Source organism: Acipenser ruthenus, chromosome 33, assembly GCF_902713425.1.
Source record: "Acipenser ruthenus chromosome 33, fAciRut3.2 maternal haplotype, whole genome shotgun sequence".
NCBI classification, from domain to species: Eukaryota; Metazoa; Chordata; class Actinopteri; order Acipenseriformes; family Acipenseridae; genus Acipenser; species Acipenser ruthenus.
In genome coordinates this window covers 8245386-8258836 of record NC_081221.1, presented here as the reverse complement: position 1 = coordinate 8258836, position 13451 = coordinate 8245386, and the positions used below count along the sequence as shown (strand labels likewise).

Sequence of the window (13451 nt, the reverse complement as noted above, 5' to 3'; positions counted from 1 at the left end):
CCTGGTGGTGTAAGGATGTCAGGGCAATAGTGCAATCTATTTTGCTCCGATGAGGTTATAACCAAATCACAGGCCAGGATTTCCAACCACTGATTCACATATACAGTTGTAATCAAAAGTTTACATACCCCAATGGAAATTTATAATTTCTCGAAAAAAAAAAAAAATGTATAGGAAAAATCTTTTGTAGGAAAAGTTTTGCTTTTGTGGATGAGGAAAAAAAGGTTACAAGAAATAGAAATAGTCTACAATTATTAATTTCAGCAATTTTTTAATAAACATGATTTATTGTCAGAAAGCTGGAGAAGGATACCAATTTCAACTATTGTTTCTATTGTAAAGAAGTACTGTCACAACACTCCCTTGGTCTGGAAGAAAGAAGGTTCTTTCACCAAGAACAAGTGGAAGAATTGTGAGGAAGGTTAATAACAATCCTAGATTGACTGCCAAAGATATGCAAAGTGAATTGGCTTCAAGTGGGACTGGGGTTTCCATTTCAACCATAGGTCGAGTATTGCATGGTGAATGTCTCAGTGGTCACAGGCCAAGGAAAAAGCCACTCTTAGAAAAACATCACAAGTTTGCAAAACGGCATTTGAATGATGGATATGAGTTCTGCTCAAAGGTTTTGTGGAGTGATGAAACAAAGAGCTATTTGGTCACGCTGACGAGTACAACGAAAAGAACACCATACCTACTGTCAAGCATGGAGGTGGCAATATCCTTCTATTGGGCTGTTTTTCTTCTAATGGCACAGGAAATTCAGTTTCAATACATGGTAAAATGGATTCCATAGCATACCAAAAGATATTGGTTTATAGCACAACTAGACGTTTCAACACAACAACGATCCAAAGCACACATCAAAATCCACTTCAGAATGCTTAAAGAAGAATAAATCCAAGGTTCTGGAATGGCCTAGTCAAAGTCCCAATCTGAATCTGATTGAGAATCTTTGGTATGAGTTGAAGAAGGCTGTGCACAAGAGAAGTCCTCGGAATTTGAATGAACTGGAACAATTTTGCATTGAAGAATGGTCAAAAATCGCTAAAGAATCATGCCAAAAACTCATTGACAAATCTCCTAATCGTTTAAAAGAGGTTATTATTGCTAAAGGTGCCTCAACTAGCTATTAATTTCGTTTTCTTTGTCAGGGTATGAATACTTTTTAATTAGCATTTTTGTAGTTTTTGCAAAAAAATTGCTGTAATAAATAAATGTAGACATCTATTTCTTTGTAACTTTTTTTCCTCATCCACAAAACAAAACTTTCTGCAAAAGATTTTTCCTAAAATTCTTTGTTTGAATTATTTCTTTATTTTTGAAATTATACATTTCCATGGGGGTATGTAAACTTTTGACTACAACTGTATATATATATATATATATATATATATATAAATAAAAAACACAATAGTGTGTCTGTCAGAAAGCAATAAACGAAAGAAGTTGACGCAGTAGCTTCCTACCAATCCTGCTGCTTCCTCTGCTCTGCCAGCTCATGCAGTCGCCGCAGTGCTTTCTCCTGCTTTTTTTCATCTCGACGTGATTTTGAGGAAACATTTCGGGCAAATTCACGTTGCTTCAGTTCCTTCAGTCTCTGTGAGAGAGAGAGAGAGAGAGAGAAAGAAAGAAAGAGAGAGAGAGAGAGAGAGAGGAGAGAGAGATCAGTCAGGGTTCCATCTCAGTCACAGCTCTCTCTACACAAACTCCCCTGTGCCTCAGTCACTGCATTTCCAGGGCTGGGTAATGTGGTCATCGAATAAAACAGTACATTCTCTAAACAGGTTAAAAAGGCTACCTGCTACTACTATGAAGTCAGGATGGAACTGTTCATTTTTATTTAATTATAAATGAAATTAAATGTAAACATTTACTTGAATAGAATGAACTAAAACACACAGTGTTACAGTGTCATGTATACCAAGTGAATACATTTATTCAATACTGCCGTTCCTCTTGAGCAAACCCACTACCAATTAAATAAAAACTAAACTATATAATTAAAATAAATGAATCCACAAGCTGCTCCCTTGAATTTAAAAACAGGCATTTGCTAATGCTCGGATACATTTTCTAAAGATCTGCGTACGATACAATGGTAGCTAAACACAGTATCAAATGCAATCACTGCTACTTAGCAATGTCAATGGACACTTGGTATAAAAAGACCCTGTAATCTGGAACTTGACTCACAAAGAAGGGAGATGCTCTGGCACAGAAAATGCACTGACTGCCCAGCCCTCCCCCTCCCCTCTACTGTATTGCAATCAAGCAAAATAATTGACACAGTTGCTGAATAAGCCATTGTCATGTTCTATCTCCCACATCTGCCATTTTCTGCACTGTTAACGGTTATACAGTGACAAATATTATATTTCACAGTAAATAATTCAGTACCATGAACAACAGTGTTTGCAGTCTCATCGAGCACTTGCAGGAGGCACCTGTGGTACCTGGCTGACCAATTTAGCTCTTGCTTTCTGAGAAGCAATACCAAATAATAAATATGAAGTTCCCATCGAATTCCGATTATTCTCAAAACACGCCAATTTCTCATTTCTAATCCCAACACTGCAATATACCCTACAGCAGTGGTTTTCAAATTGTATGTGTACCCCTGGGGTACGCAATGGCGGACAACACATTTAGTTTGACCAGGTTGTAGTACTTTGCGACTTAGCAATCGAATCAACAATATTGAATCTCCTTTCAAATAAAACCACAGCCATACTGGTGTACGTTTCCTTTGTGTAGGGCGAGGTTAACTCTGTAAACACCCAGCCGGCTGCTGATGGTAAGGGCCAAAGAGTGCACACATGGCTAATTTACATATTTAAATAGCAGGGCGGTGGTTACTGCAGCCTGTAGGCTAAAAAAAAAAAAAGAAAAAAAAAAACACTCAAAAGATTGTCATTGTACAATGTTGCATCCTTTAAAAATGTGTAGTATTTACTAGGTTTACTTTCTGGAGTTTAAATGTTCAGTGTTAGTAGTTTAATCAGGTCAGTGTTTTATTTATGTTTACGTTTTTAAATAACAGTAGGCTGTGTGGTCCAGTGGTTAAAGAAAAGGGCTTGTAACCATGAGGTCCCCGGTTCAAATCCCACCTCAGCCACTGACTCATTGTGTGACCCTGAGCAAGTCACTTAACCTCCTTGTGCTCCGTCTTTCGGGTGAGACGTAATTGTAAGTGACTCTGCAGCTGATGCATAGTTCACACACCCTAGTCTCTGTAAGTCGCCTTGGATAAAGGCGTCTGCTAAATAAACAAATAACAATAATAACAACAGTATTATTGAGTTGAGAAGGTAGCTGGGCCACCCTACTTAGACAGTGAAATCACTCGCTTGTTCTGTGCTGGAGCGACACGACTTATCTTTACTTGCAATGCTTGCATGTGTTTTTTTTATTATTAATTAATTAATTCAAGAACTCCTTTGTCATGTGAGTGCATTCTCCACACCGGTAATTATTAATAAAAGCAAAAGCACAATATTATTATTATTATTATTATTAGGAAAATTGAATTGCAGGATTAAAACAAAAAAAATCCTGGGATTGGGAAGTGTCCAGAATTGGATTCCCTACTTACAGCTGATTAACACGAAAAGACTCCTGCACTAAACACTTTAACATGTAAGCATTTTGCTAAAAGCCATTTTTGACTGCCTGATATAAAAATATCCCCTTTTCTTTAAACAAATTAGCTTTTGGAAATATTCACTTCAAAACAATGTGATTATTCTGTCTGGATTTGATACCACACAAGACACACATAGTATCTTACATTGTCCCTGCTCAAGTGTTCAATGACAAAATTCGAGTTCAATTAAAAAAATAAAGCCTTTATTTGTAACAAAAAAAAAAATCTGTTTTCTCTCTACACTTCTGTATTTGTTGGAAGAAACGCATGTCTTTTGTTGAGAATTGCTTTTTGATTTTGTTTTAAATTGTAACCTTAGTTTTGTTTTTCAATAGAATAACTGGTTTTTGGACTCAATTTGGACTCGTTTCGGCATACTTATGAGTCCGGACTTTCAAATCATTTTACATGGCATTGTTTGTTGGTGCACTTGCACCGTGGTTAACCAATTGCAATTTATTCTGTTCGTTTTAACAGCAGTTTTCAATTTACAGTACTTAATCTAGTAATTAGAAAATACCTTATTTTTCATATGTACATTATGATCCTATCTCAGATGGGGGTACGCGGTAGACTTGATTATTTGAAAAGAGGTACAGGCCCTAAAAAGTTTGAAAACCACTGCCCTACAGGAACAGCTGTGCTCACCTAGTACTGGATATCAAATCATTGCATTGGTGCTTTTTCAACAAGCATAATCTCTTCAATTGTATTAAGTCACTGCTTGTGCATGCTGGGTAATATGGATATCTACACACTAAGACAGGGAAGCTGCATATTTAGCTCGATCCTACATTTAATGGTAAATGTTTAAACCTTTGGTGTATTAAACCCATGGGTTTTTTTTTTTTTACATTTTTTTAATATTTCATTTCTACATAATATATTAAAGTACGATGCTGTACATTATACAATATACTGTACATGAAGAAAAGAAAATGTGAGATCTTTTTAATACAGTACAAATCCTAGGATGTAATCGGACTTTTCCTCCTTATACAGCTTTACTTACCAGCACAGAAAAAATAAGTTTAGGGCAACAGCAATGGGGTGGTCTATGCAGGCTGCTCTTGAGCCTTCACAGAGGGGCATTACAGGTGGTCTTTGGCTAGTCTTTACTGACATTGGTAAGTGGCTGGATCTTTTATTGCTTTAAAGCCTTTCAACAGGGATCTATGCTTTTAGAAGAAACTCCCTCACAGTTCACCACCACACAGCGCCCAGGAGCTCCTTACCTGCTCAAACCCACTGACCGTACTCCTCTGCATGTCAGGCTTGCTGAGCTTAAGTGGTTTCAGAAAACAGGGTTATTGTGTTTTGCAGCAACAAGCAGCAGGTTACAATGTTACAAAGCCACAGCGGTACTCTACTGCACCTGTCACTAAGTGCAATGAGCTGTAAGGCAGGGGTTGGATGAAGGGGACTCTAAGGCAGGCCAGTGTGGAACACAGGAAGAAAAAAGTAGCTGATGCAAATGCAAAACTCCAGGGAAACTATAGGGGGCATAAAACAACGTCCAGATAGCAGGTGATCAAAAACACACTCATTAGGATGGGGGTCACTATGTAATTAGATGCCACTTGTAGGATTAAATTGGTTTGTAAAAGCCATAAGTTGTATTAGAGAAAGAAGAATCCTTATTTTTTAACAAAATGGTTTGGGTTGGCACAATGCAGAGTTAAAATTTTATATATATATATATATATAGTACCGTGAAAAAGTATTTGCCACCTGTCTGATTTTCTGCATTTTTGCACATTTTTCACATTTTATTTTGTCAGATTTTTTTTGTAGGTTGTAGTAGTATATAGAGGGAGTCAGAGAAAAAATGACAGTTTGGTGCTTCTTTCATTTGTTTGGTGTGCAAGGTAATCAATCATGCAAACTTAAAGTGTGAAAAAGTTATTGCCCCCCCTAGTTGACTCAACCCAATTAAAGGGATAATTAGGGTCAGCTGTTTGAGTACTTTGGTTAACAACAGGCCTGATTTTGGCCAGCCCTGCCCAATATAAATCTGACTAACTTTGGCCCTTACCATCAGAGTGAAGTTGTCAGCACACAGGTTCTAGAGGCACATCATGCCACGAACAAAAGAAATTCCTGAAGACCTCCGGAAAAAAGTTGTTGATGCCTATCAGTCTGGAAAGGGTTACAAAGCCATTTCTAAGGCTCTGAGGCTCCACCGAACCACAGTCAGAGCCAAAATCTCTCCAAGAGCAAGGCACAAAATCGTCCAGGAAGTCACAAAGAACCCTAGAACAACATCCAGGGATCTGCAGGCCTCTCTTGCCTCGGCTAAGGTCAGTGTTCATGACTCCACCATCAGAAAGACACTGGGCAAAAATGGGATTCATGGCAGGGCAGCAAGGCGAAAACCATTGCTCACTAAGAAGAACATGAATGCTCGTCTCAAGTTTGCCAAAAAGCACCTGGATGATCCTCAAGAGTAATGGAACAATGTTCTATGGACAGATGAGTCAAAAGAGGAACTTTTTGGCCGACATGGGCCCCGTTATGTCTGGTGAAAACCAAACACTGCATTCCACAGTAAGAACCTCATACCAACGGTCAAGCATGGTGGTGGTAGTGTCATGGTTTGGGGATGCTTTGCTGCATCAGGACCTGGACACCTTGCCATCATTGAAGGAACCATGAATTCTGCTCTGTATCAGAGAATTCTACAGGAGAATGTCAGGCCATCCATCCGTGAGCTGGAGCTGAAGCTGAAGCGCAGCTGGGTCATGCAGCAAGACAATGTCCCAAAACACACAAACAAGTCTACATCAGAATGGTTGAAGAACAAGAAATTTAAAGTTTTGGAATGGCCTAGTCAAAGTCCAGACCTAAACCCCATTGAGATGTTGTGGCAGGACCTGAAATGCGCAGTTCATGCTCGAAAACCCACAAATGTCACTGAGTTGAAGCAGTTCTGCATGGAGGAGTAGGCCAAAATCCATCCACGGCGCTGCGAGAGACAAATCAATAACTACAGGAAGCGTTTGGTTGCAGTTATTGCTGCTAAAGGTGGCGTAACCAGTTATTGAGTCTAAGGGGGCGATTACTTTTTCACACGGGAGCATTGGGTGTTGCCTAACTTTCTTTAATAAAAAAACGAAATATGTATCAAATCTGTGTTATTTGTTCACTCAGGGACCCTTTTATCTAATATTATGTTTTGGTTGAAGATCTGATAACATTCAGTGTCAAAAATATGCAAAAATTCAGAAAATCAGACAGGGGAAAAATACTTTTTCACGGCACTGTGTGTATGTGTGTGTAAATTATATATATATATATATATATATATACAGCTCTGGAAAAAAATTAAGAGACCACTGCAAAATTATCAGTTTCTCTGGTTTTACGTGTTTATGTGTTTGGGTAAAATGAACATTTTTGTTTTATTCTATAAACTACTGACAACATTTCTCCCAAATTCCAAATAAAAATATTGTCATTTAGAGCATTTATTTGCAGAAAATGACAACTGGTCAAAATAACAAAAAAGATGCAGTGCTGTCAGACCTCGAATAATGCAAAGAAAATAAGTTCATATTCATTTTTAAACAACACAATACTAATGTTTTAACTTAGGAAGAATTCAGAAATCAATATTTGGTGGAATAACCCTGATTTTCAAGCACAGCTTTCATGCGTCTTTCACATTGATGTTGGGTGACTTTATGCCACTCCTGGCGCAAAAATTCAAGCAGCTTGGCTTTGTTTGATGGCTCGTGACCATCCATCTTCCTCTTGATCACATTCCAGAGGTTTTCAATGGGGTTCAGGTCTGGAGATTGGGCTGGCCATGACAGGGTCTTGATCTGGTGGTCCTCCATCCACACCTTGATTGACCTGGCTGTGTGGCATGGAGCATTGTCCTGCTGGAAAAACCAATCCTCAGAGTTGGGGAACATTGTCAGAGCAGAAGGGAGCAAGTTTTCTTCCAGGACAACCTTGTACTTGGCTTGCTTCATGCCAAAGCTGCCCGATTCCAGCCTTGCTGAAGCACCCCCAGATCATCACCGATCCTCCACCACATTTCACAGTGGGTGCGAGACACTGTGGCTTGTAGGCCTCTTCAGGTCTCCGTCTAACCATTAGACGACCAGGTGTTGGGCAAAGCTGAAAATTGGACTCATCTGGGGGTGCTTCAGCAAGGCTGGAATCGGGCAGATTTGTCTTTGTGAAGGACGCATGAATCAAGCCAAGTACAAGGTTGTCCTGGAAGAAAACTTGCTTCCTTCTGCTCTGACAATGTTCCCCAACTCTGAGGATTGGTTTTTCCAGCAGGACAATGCTCCATGCCACACAGCCGGGTCAATCAAGGTGTGGATGGAAGACCACCAGATCAAGGCCCTGTCATGGCCAGCCCAATCTCCAGACCTGAACCCCATTGAAAACCTCTGGAATGTGATCAAGAGGAAGATGGATGGTCACAAGCCATCAAACAAAGCCGAGCTGCTTGAATTTTTGCGCCAGGAGTGGCATAAAGTCACCCAACATCAATGTGAAAGACTGGTGGAGAGCATGCCAAGACGCATGAAAGCTGTGCTTGAAAATCAGGGTTATTCCACCAAATATTGATTTCTGAACTCTTCCTAAGTTAAAACATTAATATTGTGTTGTTTAAAAATGAATATTAACTTATTTTCTTTGCATTATTCGAGGTCTGACAACACTGCATCTTTTTTGTTATTTTGACCAGTTGTCATTTTCTGCAAATGAATGCTCTAAATGACAATATTTTTATTTGGAATTTGGGAGAAATGTTGTCAGTAGTTTATAGAATAAAACAAAAATGTTCATTTTACCCAAACACATATCTATAAATAGTAAAACCAGAGAAACTGATAATTTTGCAGTGGTCTCTTAATTTTTTCCAGAGCTGTATATATAAACATAACAGACACTCAGATACATTCTTGCCAGTGTGGACATCAAATGAGAACAGTCCTTGTTTATCTTCCACCACTCAGTTGGCTCTGTGTTGCTGCTTGGTTTGGGGCCGATAGTTGACCAATTCCCTTTCTGCATTAAAGTTAATCTCACTCTCCTCATCATCGATGTCATCTAAGGCATGTAGTTTCTTCTTAGGTGGAGGCTCGCAGTATTGATCTTTTCTTTGCGAGATGCCTTCCCCACTAGCCTCCTGTACTGTTCTTGAAGAAACCGCAGGGCTTTGAATCTAGGATCTAATGCTGCAGCACAAACTAGCAGTGAACCAATATTGTTTTGCCGCTCCTCCAAGTTTTTGGAGATTGTCTTCTTTAAAGCGCTGATGTTGTTTGTGTTTTCAGGTACGGAAGCCATGCCCTTCAACAGGTTGTAGTAAACCTGACAAGCAACTGATGCGGTTGTATAATTCTCAGCCAAGAAACGTAGTGGCATCTGCAAAAGGCTCCAGCATATCTGCAATTGACTTCATGTTATTTGGTTTGTCATTGCTAATTTAAAAAACAATTGTGGCTTTCCATGAAGATCGGTTGCGTTCAATAGGCAGAGCGCTCCAGCACAGTGTTATGTGGTGCTTTCTGTTGAACGACCTGCACGCCGAAAGCGCTTCATAACGTTAGCTAACGGATCGATTAATCAACTAAAGATTTGATCGCAGATTAATTTTTTTTACAATTCAATCGTGCATTTTGGGTAGACAGAGAGATGCATGCTGCTATTTAGGGAGTAGGTGGAAGGACACTGGTTTTAAGCTTGTATAAAAAAGGGATTAAAGTTGTGTAAAATTCACAATTGTTGTCGTTACTCGTGTGCACTGTAACCAGCTGTGGTAAAATCCAGCATGTCGCATTTATCCTAACACAATAAACTGTTGTTTTAGTTATAAACCTCAGAGTGTTTTTTGTTTCGTGTTTGTGCATTGCTAATAAGTTTGCTGTTTAGGGGTTACCACAGAGTGATTAAACAATACGTCTAACTGTGCTTCTCTGGTCCTTGGAGATTGTGTGACTGAGTTATCAGGCCCCTAAATCTGTTTTATTAGGGTAATAGGATGGAAAGATCTATCTATCCATCTATATATCTATATCTATATATAGATATCTATATCTATATAAATATAACTTGGCTTGCTACTTTTTGATTGTAATCTGTAAAGGTTGTTAAACGTCAAATTCCCCAAAAATATAAGTTGGACTAAATTTATATAGGACAAACGTCGATAAAACCACTCGCTATTTTTTTTTTTCTAAACAAAAATAATAATTTAAGAAATCATCTCGTCTGTGTAGTCTTTATACTTGCTGTCTGTCCCGTCTCCGTTCCACTCTGAATGGCTAGGGGTCACTGTCAGTCAAATCAGTGGTTCTTTAATAGGCTAGTGTAGTTTCACCGTCAGTCATTTCATCCTGTCCGGACAGATCTCATTGGCTGAAGCAGCGCTAGAATGCTCTGGTTCGTTTAAATGACTGTCATCAGACCGACTGTGGACTTTCATTTGCCAGCTATAGCCTGTCATTCAAAGTGCCTACTTTGAAATTAGGGGGTTAAGGTGTAGGTAACCGTTTGCTATTATAGGTATATACAGTGCAAGAGGAAAACACTTAATAGGTATTGTGCACAATACCCAGATCGACAGGAGAAGTCTCCGCGGCAGGACGAAGCGGCCCAGTCTGCCTTGCCTCCAGTGAGTCCAGCTGAGCTTAAGGAGAGGGGCGGACTCTATATAACTATAGAATGTATTTTTTGTAATATGGCATTCTGGTTCAGACAGTATTGTTAAAAAAAAAAGTCAGATGACGCAGTTAGTTTAAGTACAGCAAGTACAGTTTTTCGATCCTATATACCAAACAGATATGCTTTAAAATCATACATAGAGTAAGAAATACAGACAAACGTAAGAAATAGGAGAGTTGTAACTGCAGACAGTTCATATACAGCTGTATTATTGCTGAACACATTGCTGTACAACAATGGAAGGATTATCCACCAGTTTGACTGCCATGGATCTAAGCAAATCAAATTTATTGTTCCTGAAGTTTGAAAAGTCTATATGCTTGGAATTATTCTATACGAAATAAGAAGTTGAACTAATACGCGAAGCACAGTAACTGGATAATGTGTCGTGATGTATTAGCAACCTAGACTACAAACTCTGAAGTGGTACATTTGTTTATTAAGAAGCCACCGCACATTCCATATTTTATTCATTTGTACTGGTGATGTATTTCGAGCTTGTAACACATCTTCATGTGTTACAAGTACTGCTTGTACCAAAATCTCCACTTTCATATTGGTGAATTTCAGTTTTCGCTTCTGAGCATCTTCATGTCTACCATGGCTAGTACCAGGCTGAGGTCTTTGTGTGCCATTCATTTTCTTTTGGAATGTATAGCCTAGACACGCAGCGTTGACCCAGATCCGCTATTTATTGTGAGAGGTGTGTAATTCTCCACTGCTAATTGCGGTGAGGGGTATTTAAATTGGTTGATTGCGGAATCACCTGCTTTACCTAATTAGTCTTATAAAATAGGTTGTCATTTTGACAATGAGTGCGGCCGTACTGAACATGCACATTACATGGCTTTTTGCGGTCGTTTTTTCCCCTTTATAAATTTGGGCCTCAGTCTGTAAATGCTTCCTCCTGAAGAACATGCAGTTTATGTAGTATGTAACATAGCAAAGCACACAGCAGCTATTTTCCCCAAATAAAACAAACAATAGGAGAGATGGCTCTGCACCTCCTGGCTTTATATACCCTTACCACAGCTGGGTATATACACACACACATCATTTTAGTATACAGCAAAATAATATATATATATATATATATATATATATATATACACACACACACACACACACACACAGTGCCTATAGAAAGTCTACACCCCCTTGAACATTTTCACATTTTGTTGTGTCAGTGCCTCAGAGTTTCATGCATTTAAATTAGGGTTTTTTTCCCCACTTATCTACACACCATACTGTTACACACTGTTGAGGAGAAAAAAGTTTTTATTGAGAAAAAAGTTATATATTAAAATACAAAACTGAAAGATCATAATTGGAGAAGTCTCCACCCCCCTGAGTTAATACTTGGTGGAAGCACCTTTGGTAGCAATTACAGCTGTGAGTCTGTTGGGATAGGTCTCTACCAACTTTGCCCACATAGATTTGGCAATATTTGACCATTCTTCTTTACAAAACTGTTCAAGCTCTGTTAAGTTCCTTGGGGAGTGTTGATGGACAGCAATCTTCAAGTCATGCCACAAATTTTCGACTGGATTTAAGTCGGGGCTCTGACTGGGCCTCTCAAGGACATTTACATTTACCTTTTTGTTCCTTAGGGTTTGGGTTGTTGTCATGCTGAAAGGTGAACTTCCATCCCAGCTTCAGCTTTCTTGCAGAGGGCAGCAGGTTTTCCTCAAGGACTTCTCTGTACTTTGCTCCATTCATTTTCCCTTCTATCCTGACAAGTGCCTCAGTCCCTGCCTATGAGAAACATCCCCATAACATGATGCTGCCACCACGCTTCTTTGGGTGATGCGCTGTGTTGGGTTTGTGCCAAACATAACGCTTTGCATTTAGGCCAAAAAGTTCCATTTTAGTTTCGTCAGACCACAAAACTTTTTGCCACATCTCTACAGAATCTCCTGAGTGTGTTTTTGCATACTTCAAACGGGATTCAAGGTGGGCTTTCTTGAGTAATGGCTTCCTTCTTGCCACCCTACCATACAGGCCAGATTTGTGGAGTGCTTGGGATATTGTTGTCACATTCACACTTTGACCAGTCTTGGCCATAAAAGCTTGTAGCTCTTGCAAAGTTGCCATTGGCCTCTTGGTAGCCCCTCTGCTCGGTCATCCAGTTTGGAGGAACGGCCTGATCTAGGCAGGGTCTTGGTGGTGCCATACACCTTCCACTTCTTAATAATCGTCTTGACCGTGCTCCAAGGGATATTCAAGGCCTTTGATATTTGTTTATAGCCATTCCCTGATCTGTGCCTTTCAACAACTTTGTCCCGGAGTTCTTTTGAAAGCACCTTGGTGCTCATGGTTGAGTCTTTGCTTTGAAATGCACTACCGAGCAGAGGGAGCCTACAGGAACTGCTGAATTGATCCTGAAATCATGTGAATCACTCAATTTAACATATGTGGAGACCACTTAACTTGGTGTGTGATTTTGAAGGCGATTGGTTACACTTGAGCTAAATTTAGGATTGCTATTACAAGGGGGGTGGACACTTATCCAACCAAGCTATTTCAGTTTTTATTTTGAATCTACACATTTCCAGAATATTTTTTTCACTTGGAAGTTGTGGGGTAGGATGTGTAGATAAATGGGAAAAAAAAAAAAAAAAACGATTTTAATGCATTTTAATTCCAGGCTATAAGGCAACAAAAGGTGAACATTTTGAAAGGGGGTGTAGACTTTCTATAGGCACTGTATATATATAATTTACATTTTACTCAGCATTGTGCCAACCCAAACTAAAAGTAATTATAAACAATAGTTTGGATCCATAACTCGTTGAATTCTATCCAGTACAATAAGGAATGAGGGCCATATTTTACACTTCAATTAACTGCTGTTTTGTTTTTTTTTAAAGGAGATGGTAATGTTCAAAATGTGAAACAAACACCTGGAGAGTGGATATTATTAAATTTGCCGTTTGGATATATTTTTTTTATAAAATTAGGAGTTACAGACTGGAGTAAACACCATTGGATACCCTTAATAAATTGTGACACTTTGTGAAGTGCAGAATGGTTTTGTGCACCCTTGTGAGACAGCCCATGTACTACAGTCCTCTGCAAAGTGGACATTGCTTTGAAAGGGTGCAATGGCAAACAA

General features: G+C 39.1%; 1 protein-coding gene across 11 annotated transcripts in view; it reads right to left on the bottom strand.

Annotated features, from left to right (window-relative positions):
• gpatch8 (G patch domain containing 8) overlaps nt 1-13451 on the bottom strand; it is a 146753-nt gene that overhangs the window by 8495 nt on the left and 124807 nt on the right. For 10 of the 11 annotated variants that reach the window (XM_034055610.3, XM_034055615.3, XM_034055611.3 and 7 more), the window contains one exon: nt 1470-1600. In XM_034055610.3, the coding sequence (XP_033911501.3) occupies nt 1470-1600 (131 nt within the window). Of the gene's footprint in view, nt 1-1469; nt 1601-4881; nt 4930-13451 lie in introns of all 11 variants that reach the window. The other variant, XM_034909349.2, reaches the window with a different exon arrangement.